Source organism: Amblyomma americanum, chromosome 3, assembly GCF_052857255.1.
Source record: "Amblyomma americanum isolate KBUSLIRL-KWMA chromosome 3, ASM5285725v1, whole genome shotgun sequence".
Taxonomy (NCBI): Eukaryota; Metazoa; Arthropoda; class Arachnida; order Ixodida; family Ixodidae; genus Amblyomma; species Amblyomma americanum.
This window is the reverse complement of record NC_135499.1, coordinates 192,530,055-192,552,331: the sequence shown is the minus strand read 5'-3', so window position 1 is coordinate 192,552,331 and position 22,277 is coordinate 192,530,055. Positions and strand designations below refer to the sequence as shown.

The 22,277-nt window shown below is 45.8% G+C and overlaps 1 protein-coding gene across 9 annotated transcripts in view; it reads left to right on the top strand.

The window, feature by feature from the left end:
- Positions 1–22,277, top strand: part of LOC144125731 (uncharacterized) — an 85,198-nt gene that overhangs the window by 47,673 nt on the left and 15,248 nt on the right. For 3 of the 9 annotated variants that reach the window (XM_077659379.1, XM_077659382.1, XM_077659380.1), the window contains 5 exons: positions 3,536–3,781; positions 7,051–7,179; positions 10,246–10,405; positions 14,816–15,075; positions 21,839–22,078. In XM_077659379.1, coding sequence (XP_077515505.1) covers positions 3,536–3,781; positions 7,051–7,179; positions 10,246–10,405; positions 14,816–15,075; positions 21,839–22,078 — 1,035 coding nt within the window. The remainder of the gene's footprint in view (positions 1–3,535; positions 3,782–7,050; positions 7,180–10,245; positions 10,406–14,815; positions 15,076–21,838; positions 22,079–22,277) is intronic. The other 6 variants (XM_077659383.1, XM_077659381.1, XM_077659386.1 and 3 more) reach the window with 3 other exon arrangements.

The window sequence follows — 22,277 nt, the reverse complement described above, 5'->3', positions numbered from 1 at the left end:
GTGTGCTAGAGCTTCTTGGCTGCATGGGCTCTGGGACGACAGATTGCGCCGTCAAAACCTCCCGTGATCAAACGCAGGTGAATATAAGGGAACATGTTGTTAATGCAAAGCTGGCTGGACCTCCTGTCACCGTGGGTGGCTGTGTTGGTGTGGATCAGGGGTTCTCAAACTTGGTTTCGTGGGCTGCTTTTGTGGGTACCACAAGCACCCACGTTGGCCTGTCTCTCCTTTCCAGTACACTTCTGGCGGGCATGTGCAAAGCAGACGTAGTATGTGGTTTGTTAAAATTCATTTCAGAGCATTTGCTCTTCTTGGCTCATTCCTCAGCTTCTAGCCGTCTGCAGCACAGACCTTGGCAGCGCTCCAAGACGCTGTGTGCCTGTAACAGTGCTGTGTGTTTGTTTTGATGGGTGCACTGGTGGCTGTGGCTCACCTCAGCAAACTTGGCAGCATGCCAAGACACTGCTGCCCCCTGCAGCGCCAGTGCACATGTACATTTAGAACGCCGATAAGATGGTGTGGAAGGGGCATGACGCACAAGGCAATGTGTGTTATGTGCACTCGTGCACATGGTGACTGAAAGTATGGGCCGCACCGCCAAGCTAGCCAAGCCCAGACGAGACAAGACAAAAAAAAAAGCATGCACATCTCACCATATGTCTTTCCTGGCGATTCAATGGTGATGGTGGCACTGGGGTGAAGTTTTGCTGCCAGCGAGTCCATTTGCACGGGAAAGATACTATCTGTCGAAATTAGAAAGAAAAAAATGCTGAGAGCGCATTGATGTGAAGTTTTGCTGCCAGTGAGTCCATTTGCACGGGAAAGATAGCGTATCTGTCGAAATTAGAAAGGAAGAACTCTGACACTGCACTGATGCTGGAGCTGATAGAGGCAGACAGCCACGAAAAGCTGGACGAGGTGTCACTTGGTTCTGTTCGCAGCCCAGCCAGTCAAGTGTGCGAATGTAGGGGAACGTTTGTCTTGTGACTGTAGTTTTCTACACTCTGGTCTTGCGGTTAGAGGTACCATAAGCATAAATAAGAGATGGGCGTTGAATAAAAACTGATTGCTGAAAGCAAGAAGACGAACAAATGCATACAAACGTGAATGAATCAGAAAAAAAAAAAGCACAAAGGGTTCATTCTCAAGGAACACAGACTGGTTGTGATGCTTGTGACCACAGATTTTGATGCGGAAGGGGAGGAGGACTCCTTGACAGATGTTGAAGGATATGGGGGTTCCTTGAGGCAAAAAAGAAGTATAGTACGGTTTTACCATGGTTAAACCGAGTAGGCATGAAAAAGCATGTGTTCTGGCATCTGCGTGTGCACGCAGCCTCGTTTCTCGCTCTTCACCATCACACATTCTCTCCACTCGGTGGCAGCTGGCACAATGCTCCTCTGAACTTGCCTGAGCTTCCTCCCATTGGCTGCAGCTTGCGTGGCGCTCCTCCGATCTAACCAAAGTTACTCCAAGGCTTCAAACAAGATTCTCGGTTGGGACCGTGTTAAGTAGTGCTTTTGCACTTAGTTTTAGAACTGCTGGTGCTCGTACGTACTGTACGAGCACTCTCCAGCTGGCAGTAATCTGATATAAGTAGTGAGTGGGACAACCTGCCACCGTCATAAACGCTTCAACCGCAATTATATAGTTCTGTCGCACTGGACAGTCCTGAAAGCACTGTGGTACAGTCTGCGTTTGAAAAAGCAGATGGCCTTAATGCACTTTTTTAAAGAAATAAGCACCACTTCTGTCTGACTTTGTATTTGGATATAATATTAAAAGTCCATGTACTACAAATTTCAGATCAGCAAACGCAATCTGCATGGTCATCATGTTGTTTTAAATGGGTTCGCCTGCACTTGCACGCTGGGTAGTGAGTTCACTCGTTGCATAAATTTAATTGTTCCCCTTCAGCCAGCAGCAAGCTGTTTGGATATGCTGGCAAGGAGGAAAACGATTTCAAGCACACACAGCTAATGGACGCCCTGGCAGTGCAGTTTTAAAAATGAACTGCAGCTGCTTCTGCCCTAAGGGGGGACAGGGGTCTTGAGAGCCTGAAAATAGCAAAAAAAAAAGTGTTTTGATAATTGCTTTTTTAAAATTGCAGTCCATCTTCTACATATCTACGAATTTATTTGTTCCCTGATAAGTTTCGTTGTAATTCCACATCATCATCATCATCAGCCTTACTACACCCACTGCAAGGCAAAGGCCTCTCCCATGTGTCTCCAATTAACCCTGTCCTTTGCCAGCTGCATCCACCCTTTGCCTGCAAACTTCTTAATCTCATCCGCCCACCTAACCTTCTGCCGCCCCCTGCTACGCTTACTTTCTCTTGGAATTCATTCCGTTACCCTTAAGGACCAGCGGTTATCTTGCCTTCGCATTACATGCCCTGCCCAAGCCCATTTCTTTCTCTTGATTTCGACCAGGATGGCATTAACCCGTGTTTGTTCCCTCACCCACTCTGCCCGCTTCCGGTCTCTTAACGTTACACCTATCATTTTTCTTTCCATGGCTCGCTGCGTTGTCCTTAACTTAAGCTGAATTCCACATATAAGGCGCAAAAGAGCTCATCTTTGTTCGTTTTCTCAAAACAATTTTTTGACTGCTAGTTCAAAAAAAGGGAAGTTTTTGCTGCATCTAGAGCAGATAAAGGAATAAATCTTATTGCAGCGTGCTGCTAAATTATTAATGTATACAATGATGGGGAACGATTTCTCGACTTCTGCTTGCTAATTTTTTTGTGCACTGTAAATTAAACTGCCCGTTGACCAGTGTTCCCTGCATTGAATTTCAACAAGTTGTAAAATAACTACTATTGGCTTAATCAAAAAAGTACTTACTACATTGTATTCCTTGTACTGTATACTGTGTAGCCACATGTTAATAGTAGTTTTCTCGTCAGCATTTTTTTCTATTGTTTTTGCAAACAAAGGAGTGAAAATGTCTGATATCCTGAAAAATAATTTAGGTATCAGAAAAATGCTTACATATTTGAAGTCAGCATAAAAACCTGATTAAGTCTGTACATTTTCATTGCATTTAGTCCTGCAATAAAGGAAAAGATTTCTAAGACCCTTGGTCCAGGTTCTAACGTGACAGCATTAAGGAGCTCATGTCGCAGAAAAGCCGGTGTCATCGGCGTCGGCGTCTTTGGCCATGAGCGAAAAATGGCACATCTCGGTAGACACCTGAGCCGCGCCGTAAAGGAAGTGATTTTAACGCGACAGCGTTGTTTGATTGATTGACCGATTGATTGATCATTGATAGATCCTCAATTGATTGATTAAGATTGATTAATTGATCGATTTATTGGTCGCTGATCGATTGATTGATTAATTGGCTTCTCTTATGGCGCGACCCGGGTGTCCAGGGAGAAATGTGAGAGAGGCGTCATTTCCTTTCCTTAAAAGCAATTGTTCATTTCACACTCGCTGAGATATGTGAGACAGGCGTCCTTTCCTTAAATTGTCCAACGTCCTCCAATTTTTTCATTGCACATTTGACAGCTTTAGCTTGACTTGTGCAGGAGCAGCCGCAGCAGCGTCCATTCCACCAGCCTCCACCAGCACAGACCTCCGTGAGAGGTCCGTTTTCAACTGGGCAGGGTGCTGGTTCACCACGCTATGCCAACCAAGTGCCGACAAGCACCAGCTTTGGTGTGCCACCACATTTCCAGCCTTCTCCACCACATGAGCCCTTTGGCAAGCGTCCTGGTCCTCCTCTGGCTGCGTCCATACCACCCAAGGCAGTGCGCCTGGAAGCACCACGCATGGTGAGTCTGAGACATTTCCGTCAGGTTCCTCCATGGGGCATTGGGAACTTGCAACTTTCAAGCTATGTCTAGTACATGACTTGAAGTCCTGTATGTGTGAATAACTTGTTCTGTTGTCTTTTTCAATTATTCATTAGTCGGCTTGTGTGCGTTATTTTCTAGCGTGATCTTTGGTAACATACTTTGCATCATCTCTTATGTATACATATGAATAACAAGTATCATCTAGAGCTGGGGCTCCATTTAACATCTGGTAGTTCTAGTGTAGCGTACAAGCACTTACTTACACTATATGCAAGCACTTTGCGGGATGTTATGTTGTGTACACCGGCGCTTTCAGTTTAATGTATGCGAACGCAAACCGCAAATATTTCCTGCTTTTTTTTTTTTTTTCACGTAAGCCAGGACCAGCCAGGTTGTCCTGGCTGAATCCAAGCCAAGGTGAATCACTTGAAAACGACGCATCTTGTTAGGCTTAGGGACGCCGCAGCCACCGACCAAAAATTAAAAACGGGAAATCATCACTAATTATTTGTGCTGCAGATGAAATGAGGCAAAGCAAAAGCCCTGTGCGGCATTTATAGGTATGAGCATGCCAAGAAACACAGTAGCAATGACGAATTCTCTCTGAAGAGGGCTACCTGGATGCCGCCATCTTTTCAACACTAATCTCGCGTACATGAGGGCGAGGCACACTAAACTCAGATTTTACCATAGATTTTAACGTACACAAAAGCTCGGTCTCAGCCAGCGTTTAGCGCATGCGCACTGCACATCACGCTATTTTTAGCCTACATTATTCCTTTGCATATGTCTGTGTACGCTATACTAAAGCTGCCTATTCTTTTATCGTGTGTGCCCTTAATTGTAATGTGCTCTTGGTTTTCCTCGTCGGAATAAAAATGCCATACTGCATGAGTGACTACTGGCAATATAGTCAGATACAACCTGACTACATTCAGGACTGCCGCACAAAATTCTTCCGCGATAGAAAAGTAGTCCGTTGTTAAAGCTTTTCTTGTTACCGAAACAAGAAGCTGATCTCAAGATGAAATTATAAGCTCAGGAATTTTCATGCTTCTAGCTTGTTCGATATAGTTTAACATTAAAAAACTGATTTTGTTTTCTGTCGTGACTGATTAGCGCAGTAATACTTGAAGCTGCAGACTGCAGCCCATTGTTAGGAACTGCTGTATTTTGCGTTGTATCCTACTGATTTTTGGACTCAACATGACCGAAAAATGGTTCAAAAATTGCAGTCTGAAAAGTCGGTGAACTTAAAAAAAAAATCACTTTTCTGTAGAAAAACCAGCTTTAAAAATCACGAACGTCGTTGTTTCCCTCCATCCGTTTGCAAGCAATAACATTAGATTGTATTAGAGCCAAGCCATGTTTTCAAGTCCGCACCATCTCCCATCACCTATACCAGACCGATGCAGCCATACGTCATGTTTGAACGCATCATGTGAAGCAAGCACAGCTTGTTCTCGTGGGCAGCGATGGTCGTGAAGCAATGCATCTGACTGCACACCCTTCCCCATCTCCCCATCTGCCCTGCACCACGGGTGGCAGTGAGCTGTTGCAGACTCTGTTGTAGTTTGTGGTTAATGCAAGCATGTGTTCTGGCTCACATACTGTTCTGTGTAGACTACCACAATGGCAATGGAAAGCATGCCATTAACTCAAATGGCAACACTGGGGAACAAACAGCCAAGCCTATCCGTCCTAACAGAAAGTATGCCATTAACTCCGATGGCAACACTGGGGAACAAACAGCCAAGCCTGTCAGTCCTATCTGTCCAACTGACTCTGTTTAAATCCAAGATGGTGCCTTTCATGATGGTGAAGAACTGGTTGGTTGTGACAGCGATGCCCACTCGCGTCTGCTATATTAGATAGAAACAAACTTTCAGACAAGAAACAATTTCTACAGTATTGCTGGCATCTGTTTTATTTCAAAAAATTGAAATTTTGGACTCTACAGATTACAGATTCAGAAATGTCAGTCACGAATATGTACACTTTCTTATGAAGTGCGCGATGGTTTTAGCAAAGTCTGAAATATCATGCAAGACGAAATTATTGGGGTCCGAAAAATTTTTCGCCTACTTAATCTGCACTGCATCGCATACATTTGGTGTATATCCATTACAAGTCTGGCACAGTCCTTGGAAATAATTTGCCCATCACCAGTAAAACCGACAATGGTGCACAACGTCCATCCATGCCGTCATATGTGTTCATGCCTCTTGCTCCCTCGTGGCTGTTGCTGATAGTGTGTGACATTTCTGGTGCCTTTTTGTCTTGAGTTACTTAAGGGAACAATTGGTGATGAAAGCCCAACAATCTGTGTACAGTGGTTGCTACGGCTAATGGTTTACCGGTGCATTGGTTCATGGTGCAATGACATTTTATGCTTCTGCTTGCTGTTAGCACTGTGAATGACTTCAGGTAAGTTTTTTACATCAACCATCAAATACACTTGGCGACTGTAATACTTGGTGACTCACTGCAGTTGCCGATATTATCTGATAGCTGATTTCTCTGTTTTCCTTTCCTGTCATCATTATGGTGTTTTATTTCTAGCCTTTTCATTAGCCTTTATGTTTTGTCGTCATAGGTGAGCACTGGCAACATGTTTCAGTTGCATGCTACTCTTTTAAGGAATATGTGTTGATGGAAGTGGAATTGTGTATGGTGTGTGGTAGACATGAAACCTATTCCCACATTCTTTTTGAAGAAACTGAGCTGTTAATTGAGGATGCGCAATTTTCCCATGATGTTTTGGCTTTGCTTCGTACATGTCTGGCTGTTGCCCTTGTCCATTTGTCCATGACTTCATTTTTTGAGACACGAACCCTTAATGATTCAGGAATCGCCAGTCTGGCTGTCGCGAGGGTGCAGGCTACAAACCAGTCATTTAATTCGTCAGTACTGACTTCTTGACTACTCTTCCGATCTAGCGTATTTTTTCTGGGAAAAGGGGCCTGTTAGCAAGATTAATTTTCGTGTTTGTGTTTGGATTATTTGTTGTGAACCCGTCACACTGCTGACACCTGGGCAGTGATAAACACAAAATGGTGCAGCAGTGTGCTGCAGTGAGTGCTGCTGTTTTATAGCCAGTGCCAACAGGGCCACACTGCTGATTAGATGGTTTCATATATAATTCCAATGTGAGGACCCATTTTGGTTGGCTTCTTTTTTTTTTTTTTTTGGAAGATGTGTGCATAGAAATTGAGCAAATGCAGTAAGTCCATTGTCTCCGACAGCTTCGAAAGCCAGGCCAGGGACCACCAGGTCGCACAGTGAACAACGCCAACATCAAAGAGGTGCCCATCCTGGACTACTTGCCACCTCCAGAGCCTGAAAAGGCCACACTTCCGCCGGCAATTGAAGAGGTGAGCTTCCCAAGAAACCTCCACTAGCTTTGACTTCATATAAGTCTTCACCTGTTTATTATGTGTTCACTTGAGACATGAGTGTTGTTCACGGGATCCTGTGTGTTATCCCATAGGCTGTTTTTTGCCGTTATAGTGCACTTTGGAACATGTTACTATCGCACCTCAATAGAATGAACACTGATATTGTTAATCTCTAGCTATCTAGAACTCCTCTTAAATATATTTAACAAACAAATATGGTTTTTACTTAGTTTATCGAATGCGGTTGGCCATAAAACAGATACGGTCGATCCCCATTCATGTGGACGACCATACTTTTTCTATGTATTTTTGCCTCTTTTTAATAAGAAAACTCCCTGTCTGGACAGTAAACAGGGTGGGTGCCTGAGGCCTTAGGAGCCCATCTAGTTTTGCTGGATGGCGATGAGAACAATACCTCAGCTGCTCCGACCAGATCGAGTATATCAGTGTAGGCACCTGCAAAAGGCAGGGTGAAAGTGGAATTACCTGAGTGATGGTCTTTTTTTTCTCTCTGGCTTCATGCTTTACAGTGCCAAGGGGCCCATTTAACGCATCTTATCATTTGCCATATTGCATGAATGGCAGTGTAAAATCTGAAACTGTTTCGTCCTCAAGAGTAGGTGTAAGCATGAAATGCACTGCAGTAAAGGCATAGCATATTCTAGGATGGCCCTTAGATACTGATACAGTGTAATCCGCTTATAACGATACCAGATATAACACTATATCGCTTGTAACGATAAAATTCTTTAGATTTATCAATTCTCCCATTGGTGCTATGTAAAAATGAACCGTATATAACGATACAATTACGGCAAAATAACGGATATGACGATAGGGCTCTGGTCGTTTGAATGGTGTTTACCACCAAAATTTGTCTGAAAGTTTGATAAAAAATAAAATACTTTGAAGTGAATGACGTAAAAACTTTGCGAACGGACCGGCGTGCCGAAATTCGTGAAGGAGCGTTGCCTACGGCCTCGGGAATCAAGCGCTTTCATCGTCACAATCGCCGGAGGGAGGAGCTCTTTTGGCCACTGCCGCGCATTGCTGTCTCACACAAATATAGTTTCTGCCCGAGATGGTTGATAATTTACTCTTTTTTTTTTAAGCGTTTCCTTTTCTTGCGTGTTCCCCGATTTCGCGCTGTCCACACTGCAGTCTTTGGCAGAGTGCCGAGACGCTGCGCGCTCTTGACAGGAGCACGGGTGGCGGTGGCTACATGCATACACGCATGGGGGAATGCATGGGTATGTTCTCTTTGCTTCTTTTTTTTTTTTTGCCAGTTCTGATGTAACAATAATTGGTTATAATGATAGGATTTTCTGGTTTTCTCAATATCATTATAAGTGGACTTCACTGTAGCCCCACTCGAGCCTTGGGGAGTGTCCCACATTAACTGCTTTTCCTTCCTAAGCTTTCCTTCCCGTGCGACAGTGCGCTTGGCTTTTTTTACCGCTTTTTGTGTATGGCAACTGGTGTGACTAGGTGGGCCACCTAGGTCACATGACTTTGCGGTGTCATCACAACCTGTCCACTGGATTTTGAGCAAACTGACCACTATTGCAGGTGGCAATTAAATTAATGATTGGTCACGAGAGGTTCCTTGGGAAAAGCAACCTAGGTCTCACAAGCCCCCATTGGTGGCAGCAGATCACGGCAGTGGTGCATTGCTTAACCATTGCACCCCTGTGCCAGCAGTGGTATGAGGACTCCTAGTGATCTGTGCATGTGAAGTAGAGAATGACCAATTCCGTATATATGGGCATTGACCTATTAACGCTATCGCGTCATACCCTTAAGTGGTAGCTTAAGTGTTCCGTCAGTTTTTTTTTTCACGATTCATTATTATGGATGACTCGCTTGATAGACAGCTTTGCCCAGGCACCCAAGTGTCTATATAAGTGAGGAACGGCTGTTTATCGGAACCCCCCAGCGCCAAGCCATGCCCGCTCAGTGGACTGACGGCAGGCTTCGCCTCAATACACAAGTGACTGGTGGTAATGAGGCAAGTGTTTGTGCCTAGGTTTGCACTTTTATCTCGCACTCACGAACGGTACCACGGAAGGCACAACAGCCTGGAGGGTTGGTAGCCAGGACACATTCACACCTCTCCAACTTGTCTGTCGACAGTGCCTAAAAAGCAGTGGCATGGACGGTTGTATCAAGTTGCTGCCTTGCAGTAACCATCCTGCACTCATGTCGACTGTCACGGAAGTGGTGAAAATGATGATTGCTTTAGCTCTGATGTACCAGCACCACTTTTCATGCACCGCGGCTGTAAGGTGGAGAAGCCAGCCTTGCTGGCAGTTAGCCTGTTGCGTGCTGGCAGTGCTGTGGGAAGCCGACCTAACTGATGCTTGGTGTTTTGCGGTCTTCGTAACCGCCTCTAGTGCCTTCAAAGCAGCACTAAATTTGGGAAAGGTTTCCTTGCTTCTCTAGTAAGGATGACCTGAGCTGCTATCCCTTCACTGACTAAATTGCACTGCTCTTAGGTGTGTTTTTGATGAAATTTTATATTACAAATTTTGGCCGTGTCAAACTGCTTTGTTTTTTACCTGTTCACTGTAACGAGGTTTGACTGTATTAAGTTGCTCAAGAAAGCTCCTGCTCAAATTTTTTTTAGTATAGCCGTTTTTTTTTTTTTGCTAAGCTACTTTGTGATAAAAATTAATCTGCTCCAGATTACTCAAAATTGAGAACTTAGATGTTTGAACTTATTAACCAAGTAGTATCAGTGCTCCAGGATTGCTCTAGTGCACGTATAGGCTGCCCCCCTTGGTTACTCACGTGGTGGTCATGCTTTTATATCCATGTATTAGTTTCAGTTCAAAGTAGGTTCAAACGGTGCACCCATTGTGGAAAGAAGCAATTAGATATCTTAAGATCAGAATATCCAGTTATGGAATTTTTTGTCAAATATTTCTAGTATTTGCGAAGTTCATAAAGATTTATTATCTTTCCTCAGGGATGCTCTATGTTAATTGTAAGCAAACAAAAGTTTTTGAATGCTTAAACTGGATTATGCCATGTTCTGTTCAGGATGCGGCCACGCAAGAGCTTCGGCGCAAAATCGAGGAACAGAAGAAGTTGCGGGAGCAGGTAATGCGTATCAAAGAGGAGCGCCGCAAGCTGGCAGTCATGCAGCGGCAGAAGAACCTGCTCGAGCAGCGACTTCAGGCTACCAGCCAGCCGCCGCCAGGTCAGTTCTCAGCAGCAAGAAGGGAGCAGGCTGCAGCCGTTATTGCATGCTGTCAAGGTGGTGGAAAGTGTGGCTATGTTGGCTTGCTGGAGAGTTTTCTAGGCATATTATACCACAGACTTGTCTCTCGACATATGGTGCTCAACAGTGCCAAATCCTGATTGGCACTTTACCTTCATGCGAAGGATACTAGTGCAGCTGGAATACATGAGTGCAAGCCTCCTCAGTGGCTCAGTGGTTATGGTGCTCAGCTGCTGACCTTGAAAGACATGGGTTGAGATTTTGGTTGCAGCGCTCGCATTTAGATGTCCCTCATAGCCTGAGTGGCTTTGGGACGTTAGACCCCATAAAACCAAACCATACTTCAACGCAGGTATGGATACAGAGTACAACAGAGGGCATGTTAAGGCTGTCACTTCTTTACCTGAAGGGGGCGAGTTAAAGAAATTATAGAAGTGTCACTTCTTTCTTCACCTGGTGTGCACACTGGGACATCAGCACATGTGGAATCAAACAACAGCAGAGAAGAAAGATCATCCACATTGAAGCTCTGAAACAAATTCATCAAACACGGTCAGCTAAACATCAAACCAGGTTTCCGCCGTGGTGTCGGTTTCTCTTCTTGTAGAGCCTGACAGTCCTTGGCAAAGAAGAAATTAGATATCTTAAGATCAGGATATTCAGTTGTGGAATTTTTGGTCAAATATTTCTAGCTTTTGCGTCAAACCAGGTTTCCGCCGTAAAGCTGTAAAGCTATAACGTGAATGTATGGGAAAAAGTATGGCTACATCGGACAAAAATTAACCATCACATCCGATGGATCGAACATCAAAAAACGCTGGTCAACTCAAGAAGCTGGCTTACATCTCCGGCAGTGAATTCAATCTCTGGGGATCAGGTAACACAGTTGAAACCAATTATATCAAACTCGGTTAGCAATGAATTCAATCTCAGGGGATCAGGTAATACAGTTGAAACCAATTATATCAAACTCGGTTAGATCAGACAAAAATTTACTATCACATCCGATGGGTCGAGCATCAGAAAACGCTGGTCAACTCAAGAAGCTGGCTTTCCCTCAACACATCTCCAGCAGTGAGCTTACCTACAGGTCCAGCCGAACTTTGTGCAAAACTGGGCAACTAAAAAAAAAAAAGAGACTTCTGAGCACATCTCTGAATTTTAGATTTTTTTGTCTCTTTGTGCACGATGGCAGCCACAAAATTGCAGAACGCCACCTTTTTCATGCAACTGGAAGTTATCAAGTGAGTTGAACGAGGTGAGAAGAAATCCAAAGTCACCGTAGTGTACAAGACTCTGAGAGGCACACTGAGTACCATTTTGAGGAACAAGGCTATAGCGGAGAAGACCTGTCAATCTCGGCGCCAGATATGTGTATGCACAGCTGCACATGATGTTGAGGTGGCTGTGTACAAATGGTCTCTCGATGCGCGATCATGAAATGTTCCCATTTCCGTCCCCTTGATTCAGCAGAACGCAAAGGATTTCGCTTTTTCCCAACAGACCCAACTTCTACGGCGGCTTCGGTTGGATGCAGCACTTTAAAGGGGCTCTGGAGAAGGCTCTTAATAAAGTTGCAGTATGCCTGGGATGTTAAAAGGCGCTATGTCACAAATATCCTCCAGCAAGAATTTTTTTAATGCATTTTGTAGAAGCTCAGTTGTAATCAAAATTTGAATTTAAGCGTCTTTGCGCCGTAGCCTTTCCTGTCGTCATTTTTTGCAGACTCAGAGATCGGCACTTCTCCACTGGTTCCAATGCCAATGCGTGTGGGAGCTCCCCGAAAGGAAGGAGCTCCCCGAGAGGAAGGAGCTTCCCGACTCGCTGGTGCAATGCGACTGACTGGCCATGGTCATAGGTAGCTGCGTGACGGCTGAATGAATATAACCAATAGCCTCTACTTAACTGGTATATGCGAGAGCATGAGACGGAGGAAGGAGCGAACATGAAAAAAATCGCCAGAAAGGGCTCTCTAACTTTCGTGTACATTATGGGTTCTCGGCTGCATTTAGAAGTTTTTATTTGGCTCAGGTGTTCATGTCAACATAATGTAGTGAATGAGTGAGTTTATGTACTCTCCCCAGAAGGTATTTCAGGGTCCTTTTAAACCTTTAAAAAGCGTCAAGGCAATCGCTGTAGAGAGCTGCGCCATGGACATCAACACTGTGAACAAGTGGATTGAATAAACTCACAGCTAGGTACCGGCCCTGTGATATCTTCAACGTGGACGAAACTGCGTTATTTTGGCAGATGTTTCCGAACAAGACACTGTCATGTCATGACGACCAGGCCCCCAGTGGGAAAATGAATGAGGCTAGAATATCAGTTTTGCTCGCTACAAACATGGATGGATCGACGAAGCTCTGACCATTTGTGGTGGGTTAAAACAAATCTTTCTGATGCTTCAGGAATGTACTTTCAGTTCAGATGACCTACACGTCCAGTGAGAAAGCGTGGCTGGTTATAGGAAAAGCCTGATCGAAAGTCTTCTACAGAACCTGAGAGCTGGAGGAGAGCTCAATATCATCCCTCTCAAGTCGACTGAGCAGCGCTTGGGTTGTACGCAAGGACTGAACCTGCAAAATTGTTTTCTCACTTGACCTGTTCAGGCGCAGTTTTCCGTTTCCATCGAAAACAATTCTTCTTTTCACTTAAATAGTATATTTAACCCTCAAGAAAGACATCGGTTAGTTTACCAGCACATAATATCAGTGGTAATGTTTTACGAGGATGTGCAAAATTTTGTATAAAGTGTCATAATTCATGGAAATATCAGCATCAAAATGCAAGGACTTGTCAAGTGTATGCACAAAGGATCATGGACTCAATTTTGATTATCGAGATACTCATTTCTCTTGAAATTGCGAAAAAAATATTTATATTGTTACTCGTGGCTAAATCTGTCTGCATAAGAAAGGCAAACGGCATTCTGCCTCGTTCACTGTTTTGTGTAATGTTATTTACTGTGCTTGCTATCTGCCACTAAAGTGTCTCATTTGCGACATTAAGGATGCTAAATTCATCTGAAACACATAAATCGCTGCTGAGTGTGCCACACTCGCTGTAAAAGGTGGAAGTTCACTCTGTACACAATTGCATACAAAGTGCCTCAAAGATTTAAAACAAAAAATGTTCCTATTAAACTTTCAGAAATAAATGGCACTGAATGGCTCTGTGCGACTTACTGTCTTTCATGTTTCTACTTGGACCACCTCACTATGCAATTGATGGCTGAATATGCCTCAAAAAGAAAATTTTCTCAAATTTAGAATTTTTTGCTGATATGCCTAAAGTTTTTCTATCTCTGAAGCATTTTTACCGGCTTCTTTGCCTTCTGGGCAACTTCTCAAAATAGTTGGAATGACTACTGCGAGAACATAAAGTTTGCTAAAAAATTTCAAATTTCCATATTTTTGTACTTTCTTCCATGTTTTATATTTTAAAAAATAAATCATGTTTAGTTTACTCCATACGAAAGTGCAATGTCTTTTATTTATATGGTTTGGTTTATGGGGATTTAACGTCCCAAAGCGACTCAGGCTATGAGAGACGCTGTAGTGAAGGGCTCCGGGAATTTCGACCACCTGGGGTTCTTTAACGTGCACTGACATCGCACAGTACACAGGCCTCTAGAATTTCGCCTCCATTGAAGTTCGACCGCCGCGGCCGGGATCGAACCCACGTCTTTCGGGCCAGCAGCTGAGCGCCATAACCATTCAGCCACCGCATCGGCTTTTATTTATATGAAAAAGGTATTGTAGTTGTGTAAAAAAGTTGTGTTTTACAAATTTTTTTGTAAGACTAGGTTTTGCTAGCACTTGCAAAGTTAAGATGAAAGCCAGGACACAAAAAAAGAAAATTTGCACCAGAAACAAGCGGGGTAATATTTGTCATAATAGCACGGTAGGCTACGATTTTTTGTAAAGAAGTCGAAGTTGGTTAAATGCAAAGTTCGGATCAGTTAGTGTGTAATGACCGTGCTACTTTTATATCGAGTTACACGTTTTATCAAGCTCGCAGACATTCATTGGCAAATTCGATATATGCAAGTTCCACTGTAAATACAAAAACTGCACTCATGGTTGAGTTGTGAACTGAACTGTCAATCTCTCAGTTTGAAGGCTCAAGCTCTTCTGACTGTGTAATTAGCCCTTCAGCACCACTGTGGTTTCAAAAGAGCTAATGCAGTGTATTTTGAAGAGAATTCTCAGGCATTGCACTGTGATAAAGATGGAGATGGCGTGCTGAGAGTCTCGATGGTGAGTAGGTTGTCACGCAATAAAAACTATTTTGCTTCAGTCTACCTCTTGTTGTAATGTGATCTCTTCTCCTTTGAAGGTGGGTGTATTGCCTTCTGATCACAGCATTTTTTTCTATGGCCTGTACCAGGGGACAGGCCTGTACCAGGGGACAGCATGGCTTCTGGTGTGGCCAGCAGCTCCTCTGAACAGCCACAGCCTCCAGCCAGCACAAGCGGAGGAGTGAAGCAGCGGCTGGGAACAAGGCCAGCAGCAGCTGCCTCTCAGCAGGCCGAGGTTTCGCCTGTTCTCAAGAAGGTGGTCATCGTGAGGCGGACAGCACAGCAGCAGACATCTCCATCTGCAATGGCAACTCCACACCCCGGCCTTGCCAACCAAACAAATTCAGAGGTGCGTGGCAACACATGGGCTAACTTCTCGCGGTTTGTTCTCACACCTAGATTTCCGTCATTGAATTGGAATCATGCACTAGGGGTAGACAGTATTGACTAGGGTAGACTGTTGCTGATGTTAGCTTCATATGTAAGGGGAGTGCATGAATACAGTAGCTTACCGATTTTTCAGATTCCTAGTAATTCGGACTTGCGCGATGTTTCAGACCTCATTGAGGAATTGTCACGCAACTCATAGGAACGTGTACATATTCATGACCAATATTTCAGATTGTGGAGTCCAAAAGTTTGATTTTTCGGTGACTTAGGCACGATTCCCATAGTGCCAGGCAGATGAGGCGGGCAGATCTGCAATGTCGCGACCGTTGTGGCAAATAGAAACAGACCGTTCTTGATTTGCAGGGTGCATGCATTCGTTTGTGGCATGACCTGTGGCCACATCTCACTGTCTGCTATTGTAACATGAAATGATGCGGACATGACTAAAGCTTGATTCTGACTTAATTGTCTGATATTATCGTTTGTAAGTGAAACGTGTGGGAGTGGGGAAAATCTCGTTCCTTAAAGCTGGTTTTTTGCAGAAAAATGATTTTTTGAAGTTGACGGCTTTTTTGGTCTTCGATTATTTGGACCATTTTCTGAGTCCCCTCAGGTCCAAAAAATCGGTCAGTAACTGTAATCAAGTTTCAACTTTATCATGTGTCAGTAACGCGGGTTTAATTATGTAACATGATTACAAGATACCGGCCAACTCGGCCGGTGGTTACATAGAGTGAGAGTGAGCAATTGACAGCTGGGCGGCGGTGCCAGAGGGCGGTGCAGCCATGTTGATGGTGATAGCGATAGCTGCAGCCACAGTTGCCCATCCACCGACACTACACTTTTTCGCCCTTAAGTGACAGTCCCGAAATCTTAGTGGGGGTCATCTTTGGTCCTGTGGTATGTGGCTGCTGGGTGGTGTCCAATTTCCTCCTGGTTGTCACTGGCAGCCCCGTTGAAGTAGAATGGGCTTGAACGATTACGCAGCTGAGCCACATGCCAGCACCACCTATATCCATCCAGCATGCAAACTTCGTACGAAAGAGATCCGGTGACCGATGAAATTACTCCGGGCACCTGCTTCCTATGCCTTGACAGTTCCTTGCATACACTGCATTGTCAGGACAAAACTGCTGCACTCGTGATCTGCTATGAAGTAATGCTTGAAAGATGCTTCATCCAGTGCACAATCTGGGTGCAACCGATCGACAGCTGATTGCAGGTGCTTGCTACCCAATCAAAAGTTCAGCAGGGCTCTTCCCAGTGGTCATGCTAGGCAAATTGTGCCTACCCAGCAGGAAACGAGAAAGCTTTATGGCCCAATTTCCCTCCGACAACTTGCGTAGCACTTGCTTGGTTTCTTGAACCATTCTTTCTATTTGTCCATTCGAGGACGGGTGATACAATGGCACGGTGATGTGCCGGATCTGATTCTTTAAAGCAAAATCTGCAAATTTTGCCGACGTGAATGCAGTGCTGGCGTCCGTCACTAGGACTTCTGGAATGCCAAGAACGAGCAAACATAGCCCGCAGCTCCTTGAACAGTGCTGTGGTGGACACCGATTCTATGAGAGATACTTCCAACCATTTGTAATGTGAATCAATGACCAACAAAAAAACTATGTTAAGGGGCCAGCAAAGTCTATATGCAAGTGAGTCCAAGGATTCCTTGTGAACTCCCATGGGGGCACTGGTGCTTTACTCTGAGCAGAGTGAGCTTCTTTGCACACTTGGCACTCAGCCACCTTTTTCTCAATGTGACTGTCGATGCCAGGCCACCAGACCGTGCTGCGAGCCAGACCCTTCATGTGCACCACCCCAGAATGTGTGCTATAAAGAACGTTGAGGGCTTGATCCTGCACAGGCCTCGGAATTACTACACGAGAGCCTCAAAGCACTCAGTCTCGGTAGACTGACAGCTCTTCTCCAACATGGAGTTTCTTCAACACCGAGTTTCTCCAACACGGAGTTTCTCCAGCGCGGAATTTCCCCAGTGCAGAGTTTCTCAAACGCGGAGTTCCTCCTGTGCGGAGTTTCTCTGACAGCTCAGTCTTCCTTGTCACAAAAGTGCGGAAATCTTCTGGTACTGTCTTGGCCGGCCGGCCTTGCAAAATCCAACGATGGGCCCTTGAGAGAATGGGGTCATTCTGTGTTAAAGCTGCTACCTTGTCTGAATCCAGCGGAACTTCTGGCGCTGTTTTTATCAGCAAGATATCTCCCAGTGGTGACACACTCCTCGGCGGGAAGCGGTAGACGACTGAAAACGTCGGCATGTGACATCTTGGAGCCTGGCACTTGAAACAGTTTGTAGTTGTACGACGAGAATAGCATACTCCAGCGCACTATTCGAGGTTACAATACTGTAAGCACTAGTTTGGCATGATGCAATAGTCCCAGCAGAGGTTTCTGATCCGTCCAGAGTTGAAACTTCCAACCAAGAACATGCTGGTGAAATTCTTGATTCCAAATAGTAAGGCCAAAGGTTCACGGTCTGTCTGCACGTAGGTGTACTTTGCCCGGGACAATGTTCGAGATGCAAAGGCTGCTGGTCTTCCCACGCCGTCTTCCCCCACTTGGCTCAGCACCACTCCTAATCCATACGGAGAGGCATCACAGGCCAATATGATGGGACGTGACACATCATAATGTGCCCAAACGGCTGAAGGTTCCAGGAGGCCCTTAGCAAATTGGTATGCCTCTGCTTCCACCTTCATCCAGGCCCACTTTTTGTCGTTATCCAAGAGGCACTAAAGTGGCTCTAACACATGGGCAGCTCCTTTCAGAAACCAGCCATAAAAATCAGAGTCCCCAAAAATGATTGCAGCTTCTTCTTGTTCGTCGGCTCCAGCTCGTTGTTCAGTTCTGGAGCTTGCTTCATGGCGTCTACCTTTTCTGCTGAAGGGCTTACTCCGTCCTTGTTCCGTCCAGGTGCATCACTTCCTCGACTCTGAAGGCACTCTTGTCCACATTCAGGTGAAGTCCATGCTCTTTGATGTGTTGCAGCACCTTCTGGAGCCTTTCATCGTGCTCCATGACTGTCTTCCCAACAATGGGAATATCGTCCAGAAAACACTGAACTCCCTCTAGGCCACTCTAAAGTCCTTCTATGTAGGGCTGGAAAATAGCTACGGCCACCGCCACCCCCAGCTGCAATCGGGTCACCTTGAAAAGTCCCAAGCATGGTATGGCGAAGTCTTCATCCACAGCCGGCTGTTGATAAGCCTGATCAAAATCAGGGCGAGAAAATACTGCACAACTGTGTAGTCTCGATAGCAGTTGCTCAACTGCAAGCAACAGGTAAGTCTCCCACTTGACAACTGGATTGTGGGTTCACTTCTAATTTCTTCAAATTCTCATCTTCCCATTCTTCTTTAGAACTGGAACAATGGGTGTCGCCCATTGGGAATGCTTGACTGGCACATAAATTCTTTGCTCCACCGGCTTGTCAGTGACTTCGTCCACCTTCGGTAGAAGTGCAAATCTGATGTCCCTCATGTAATGTCCTTCGTGGACCTTTGAGGAACAAATAAATAAATAAATAAATAAATGGTGCTTGGCATGACTTGTGAAACTTGGGTGTGGCTTAGTCATCCACTTTGATCCGCACTGGGTGCCCTTTGCTCTTGCCTAACTCAGGCTTAAATACATATGAAAAATCTTCCAGTAGAGCCGTCACCTCTATAGCCTGCCCGTGCTAGCACTTCGTTAGTCGGCGACTTCCCTCCAAAGCCTTGGACCTCGGAAATTCTTCGAGCTGATGTAACCTTTCCAAGGAAATGCCAAAAGGCTGAAAGCAGTCTCTCCCCAGGATGCAATTCCCAGAACCCTTCGTAACGAGAAAAGGAAGCTTTGCTTCTCTACCACTGTACCCGACGATAACTTCCACCTTGCCCACAATGTGGACACACTGCTGCGTATACAGACGCACCTTCAGAGTGCAAGGTCGAAGTGCGTTCTTAAGATTATCATCTTGTACAGGGTTCTCAGGTTGACAATGAGCACACAGAACGAATGTCTACCTCCACGGATACAGGACTTCCGTTGATGCTGACAGTTGTGGTAAAAGTGAATAATTCGCTTGTGATCTGGTAAAGTCCGTAGCCTCCGGTGCGTCTGCACTTGCCTGCACTTGGCTTGCTAGGACGGTTGCTGCTGCCTTTGGCCTTACACCTTGATGGATTTTCTGACAGTAGGATCGGACGATGGCGCCCCTTCTTGCAGAAATGGCACTCTGCGTTCCGAACCCACAACCTACCGCGTAGTGGTCGCTGTTGCATTGAAAGTACCGTGCTCCACTTTGTGTGTCAACGCCCTTGGCCGCTTTGTGGATTCGATGCATATCAGTCACCGCAGAAGTTGCTGCCCTGATGTGTTCGGTTTGCCGTGTCCAACGCAGGCTCAGCCAGCAGGCGCCGCTGCAGCCCTTCGTCACAAACTCCGCAGGCAAGACAGTCTCAGGGCATGTCCTGCAGCGTGTCGCCAAAGTCTCAGTACTCGGACAGTCGCCGCAGGTCGGCAACAAAGTCCGTGGTAGTCTCCCCCAGCCACTGTCCTCGCTTATGAAATGCAAAATGTTGAACCATCATGGAAGGCTTCGGCGTGAAGTGGTTGGTCAACTTGGACACAATGTCCGCATAGGTCATCTCTGCTGGTGTCTTCAGCGTACAGAGTGAGCGGAAAATAGCGTATGTAGCAGGCCTGCAGACGCTGTACAGTACTGCTCACTGTTGCTCATCTTTGGCTGCACCGTTCGCTGTAAAATAGAACTGGAGCCGCTTCAGATATATTGGTGAAGCCTCGGTGCGGTCCGGGGAAAACTCTTCAATTCAATGTGGCCGAGCCGGTCCACGCTGTTAGTCCCTGCTTCCGATGGCATGTGTGTTGTTCAGCATAGTTCCCAGCCGTATCAGCTCATGTCCGCCGCCGCTTGGTTGGCTTGGTCCTGCAACTTCACGTAGTACCTCGTCGCCAAAATTTCATGTACGCGTCAGTGATGCGGGTTTAATTATAACATAATTACATAATAATTTGGACTTGTAGAATATTTTGGACCTTGATGAGGCACCCTTAGTCACCCCATAGAAGCACATACATATTCGCGACGGACATTTCTGACCTCAAAAGTCCGAACGTTCGATTTTTCGGACTAAATTCAGTCGCCTGTGGGCCAAAATCGGCCATCTTAACGGCTTTTCGCCGGCGCAAAAGGCGCCATCTTAGATGGAGGTGGATTTACGCTCCAGTTGGATTGGCTTGACTTACTTTCGGTACTTCATCGTTGCCAGTAGAGGTCCCTGCGATCTCTGACACTTTGAGGTGGCAACCGGATTGTCATCGCTGTCAACTTGTTTCTGTCGCCGACGTTGTCGCGGGCAGTTACCACTTGTCTCATACGTTGAGAATTGGTTGTTGGGGGAAGGAAATTGTGCAGGAGCTATCTCACATCTCGGCGGGAAGGGATAAAGGAGGGACTGAGAGAAGAAAGGAAGAAAGAGGTGCCGTAATGGAGGACTCCGGAATAATTTCGACCACCTGGGGATCTTTAAAGTGCACTGACATCGCACAGCACACGGGCGCTTTTGCGTTTCGCCTCTATCAAAACGCGGCCACCGCGGTCGGGTTCCAACCCGGGTACTCCGGATCAGTAGCCGAGCGGCTTAACCACTGAGCCACCGCGGCGGGTCTCGTACGTTCGCCATTCGCCATTTCGTCACTTGGGTTTCTCTGACCGCATCGACCCAGTGGCGCTCAGTCTTCACGAAGTTACATCCGTTTTCCGTTTTGTGGTTGCGTCCGGTGGTTCCGCCGCGTTGAACGAAAAGTGCCTTATCTTTGCGTGTGTTTGACGAGCAGTGTGGTGCACACTCGTGTTGTGGACAACATGGCCCCGCTGGGTCCGTCAAAGAAGCGTGGGAAGTATTCCAACTAAATGTGGTGACCTTGCTTTCTAGCGTGCACAGTGAAAGCACAACTTTGGCGCAAATATAGGTGCAAATCATCGCCAGCAAGAGAAATTTGTCGCGAGGTAAAATCAGTTATATTTTTAAGCCGATTTCATCTCAATAAAGTGATTTTTTTGTACTTCACGGATTCTCGGACTGTTCGATTATTCGGACCATTTTTCGTGTCCCTTCGAGTCCGAAAAGTCGGTCGGCGACTGTATTGATACCACTAGCACTAAGCAGTGCCCCGCCCCGATGGCAGGCAGCAGACTTTACTGTTCGCACTAATGGCTGGTGTAGAGCGTGCCCACCACGGATTTCATATGTACACAACAGTTAGCGCAGCAGTACGTTCTGCTCTACAGATTCAAGCCCGCTGGCAGCAACATTTGTGCATAAATGGGCGCATACCGATTGTGGTCTGTCTCGGTTAAAGTTTTCATTCTGATCTGCTTGTTAAGGAGGCTCCTGGCATACTTGGTTTTCAATGGGGCAGAGATTGGGAAACTAAATAAATGTGTTACTTTGCGAATGCTGATAAACTGATGTTCGTTATATTGAGGTTCATCTGTATTTGTCCGTTAAAAAAAGGTGCTCCATCTGTCCCCTTTCCATCCCTATTTTCTTAGGAAAGAAAATGTGGGTTAGAAGTAGGAAACGTAAATGATATATCCATGTGCGTATGTGGGACTGTCCGAATACAACCTCATGCTACGCTGTGCCTCATTTTGCCTCTGCACATCTATGGTTTCACCACATTTCGAGCATGGCCCTTTCCAGGTGGCTGTTCCACGTGGCACAGGAAGTCTGCGAGGCAGAGGGGGCGCCACTGTGGTCAGCCGCCTTGGGCCCGTGCGCACGGCTGGCCTGGCTGCAACCAGTGCCTCTGGTGCACCACGGAAGGTCATTCGCATTGTGTCAAACAACGGGAGGCTGCAGGCAGTGAATGCTGCGGGCACAGCAGGAGGAATGATGCAGCCGCTGCAGGTGGCTCCTGGTACTGCAGGAGTGCGGCCCCATGTGAGCATTTGTGCAGGCTACATTTACGCAGCTCAGTGCCCTTCGAGCTTGTTGTAGTGCACCTTTAAAATTTGAAGAATATTTGCTAAATGAGGAGCTGTGGGGCTAATGAACAACGGCGAGGACTTTTCATTTAAATATTAATAAATAAAAAATATACTTGGCGTAGAATCTTGTGTGCAGGGCAGAAGTTTCAGGG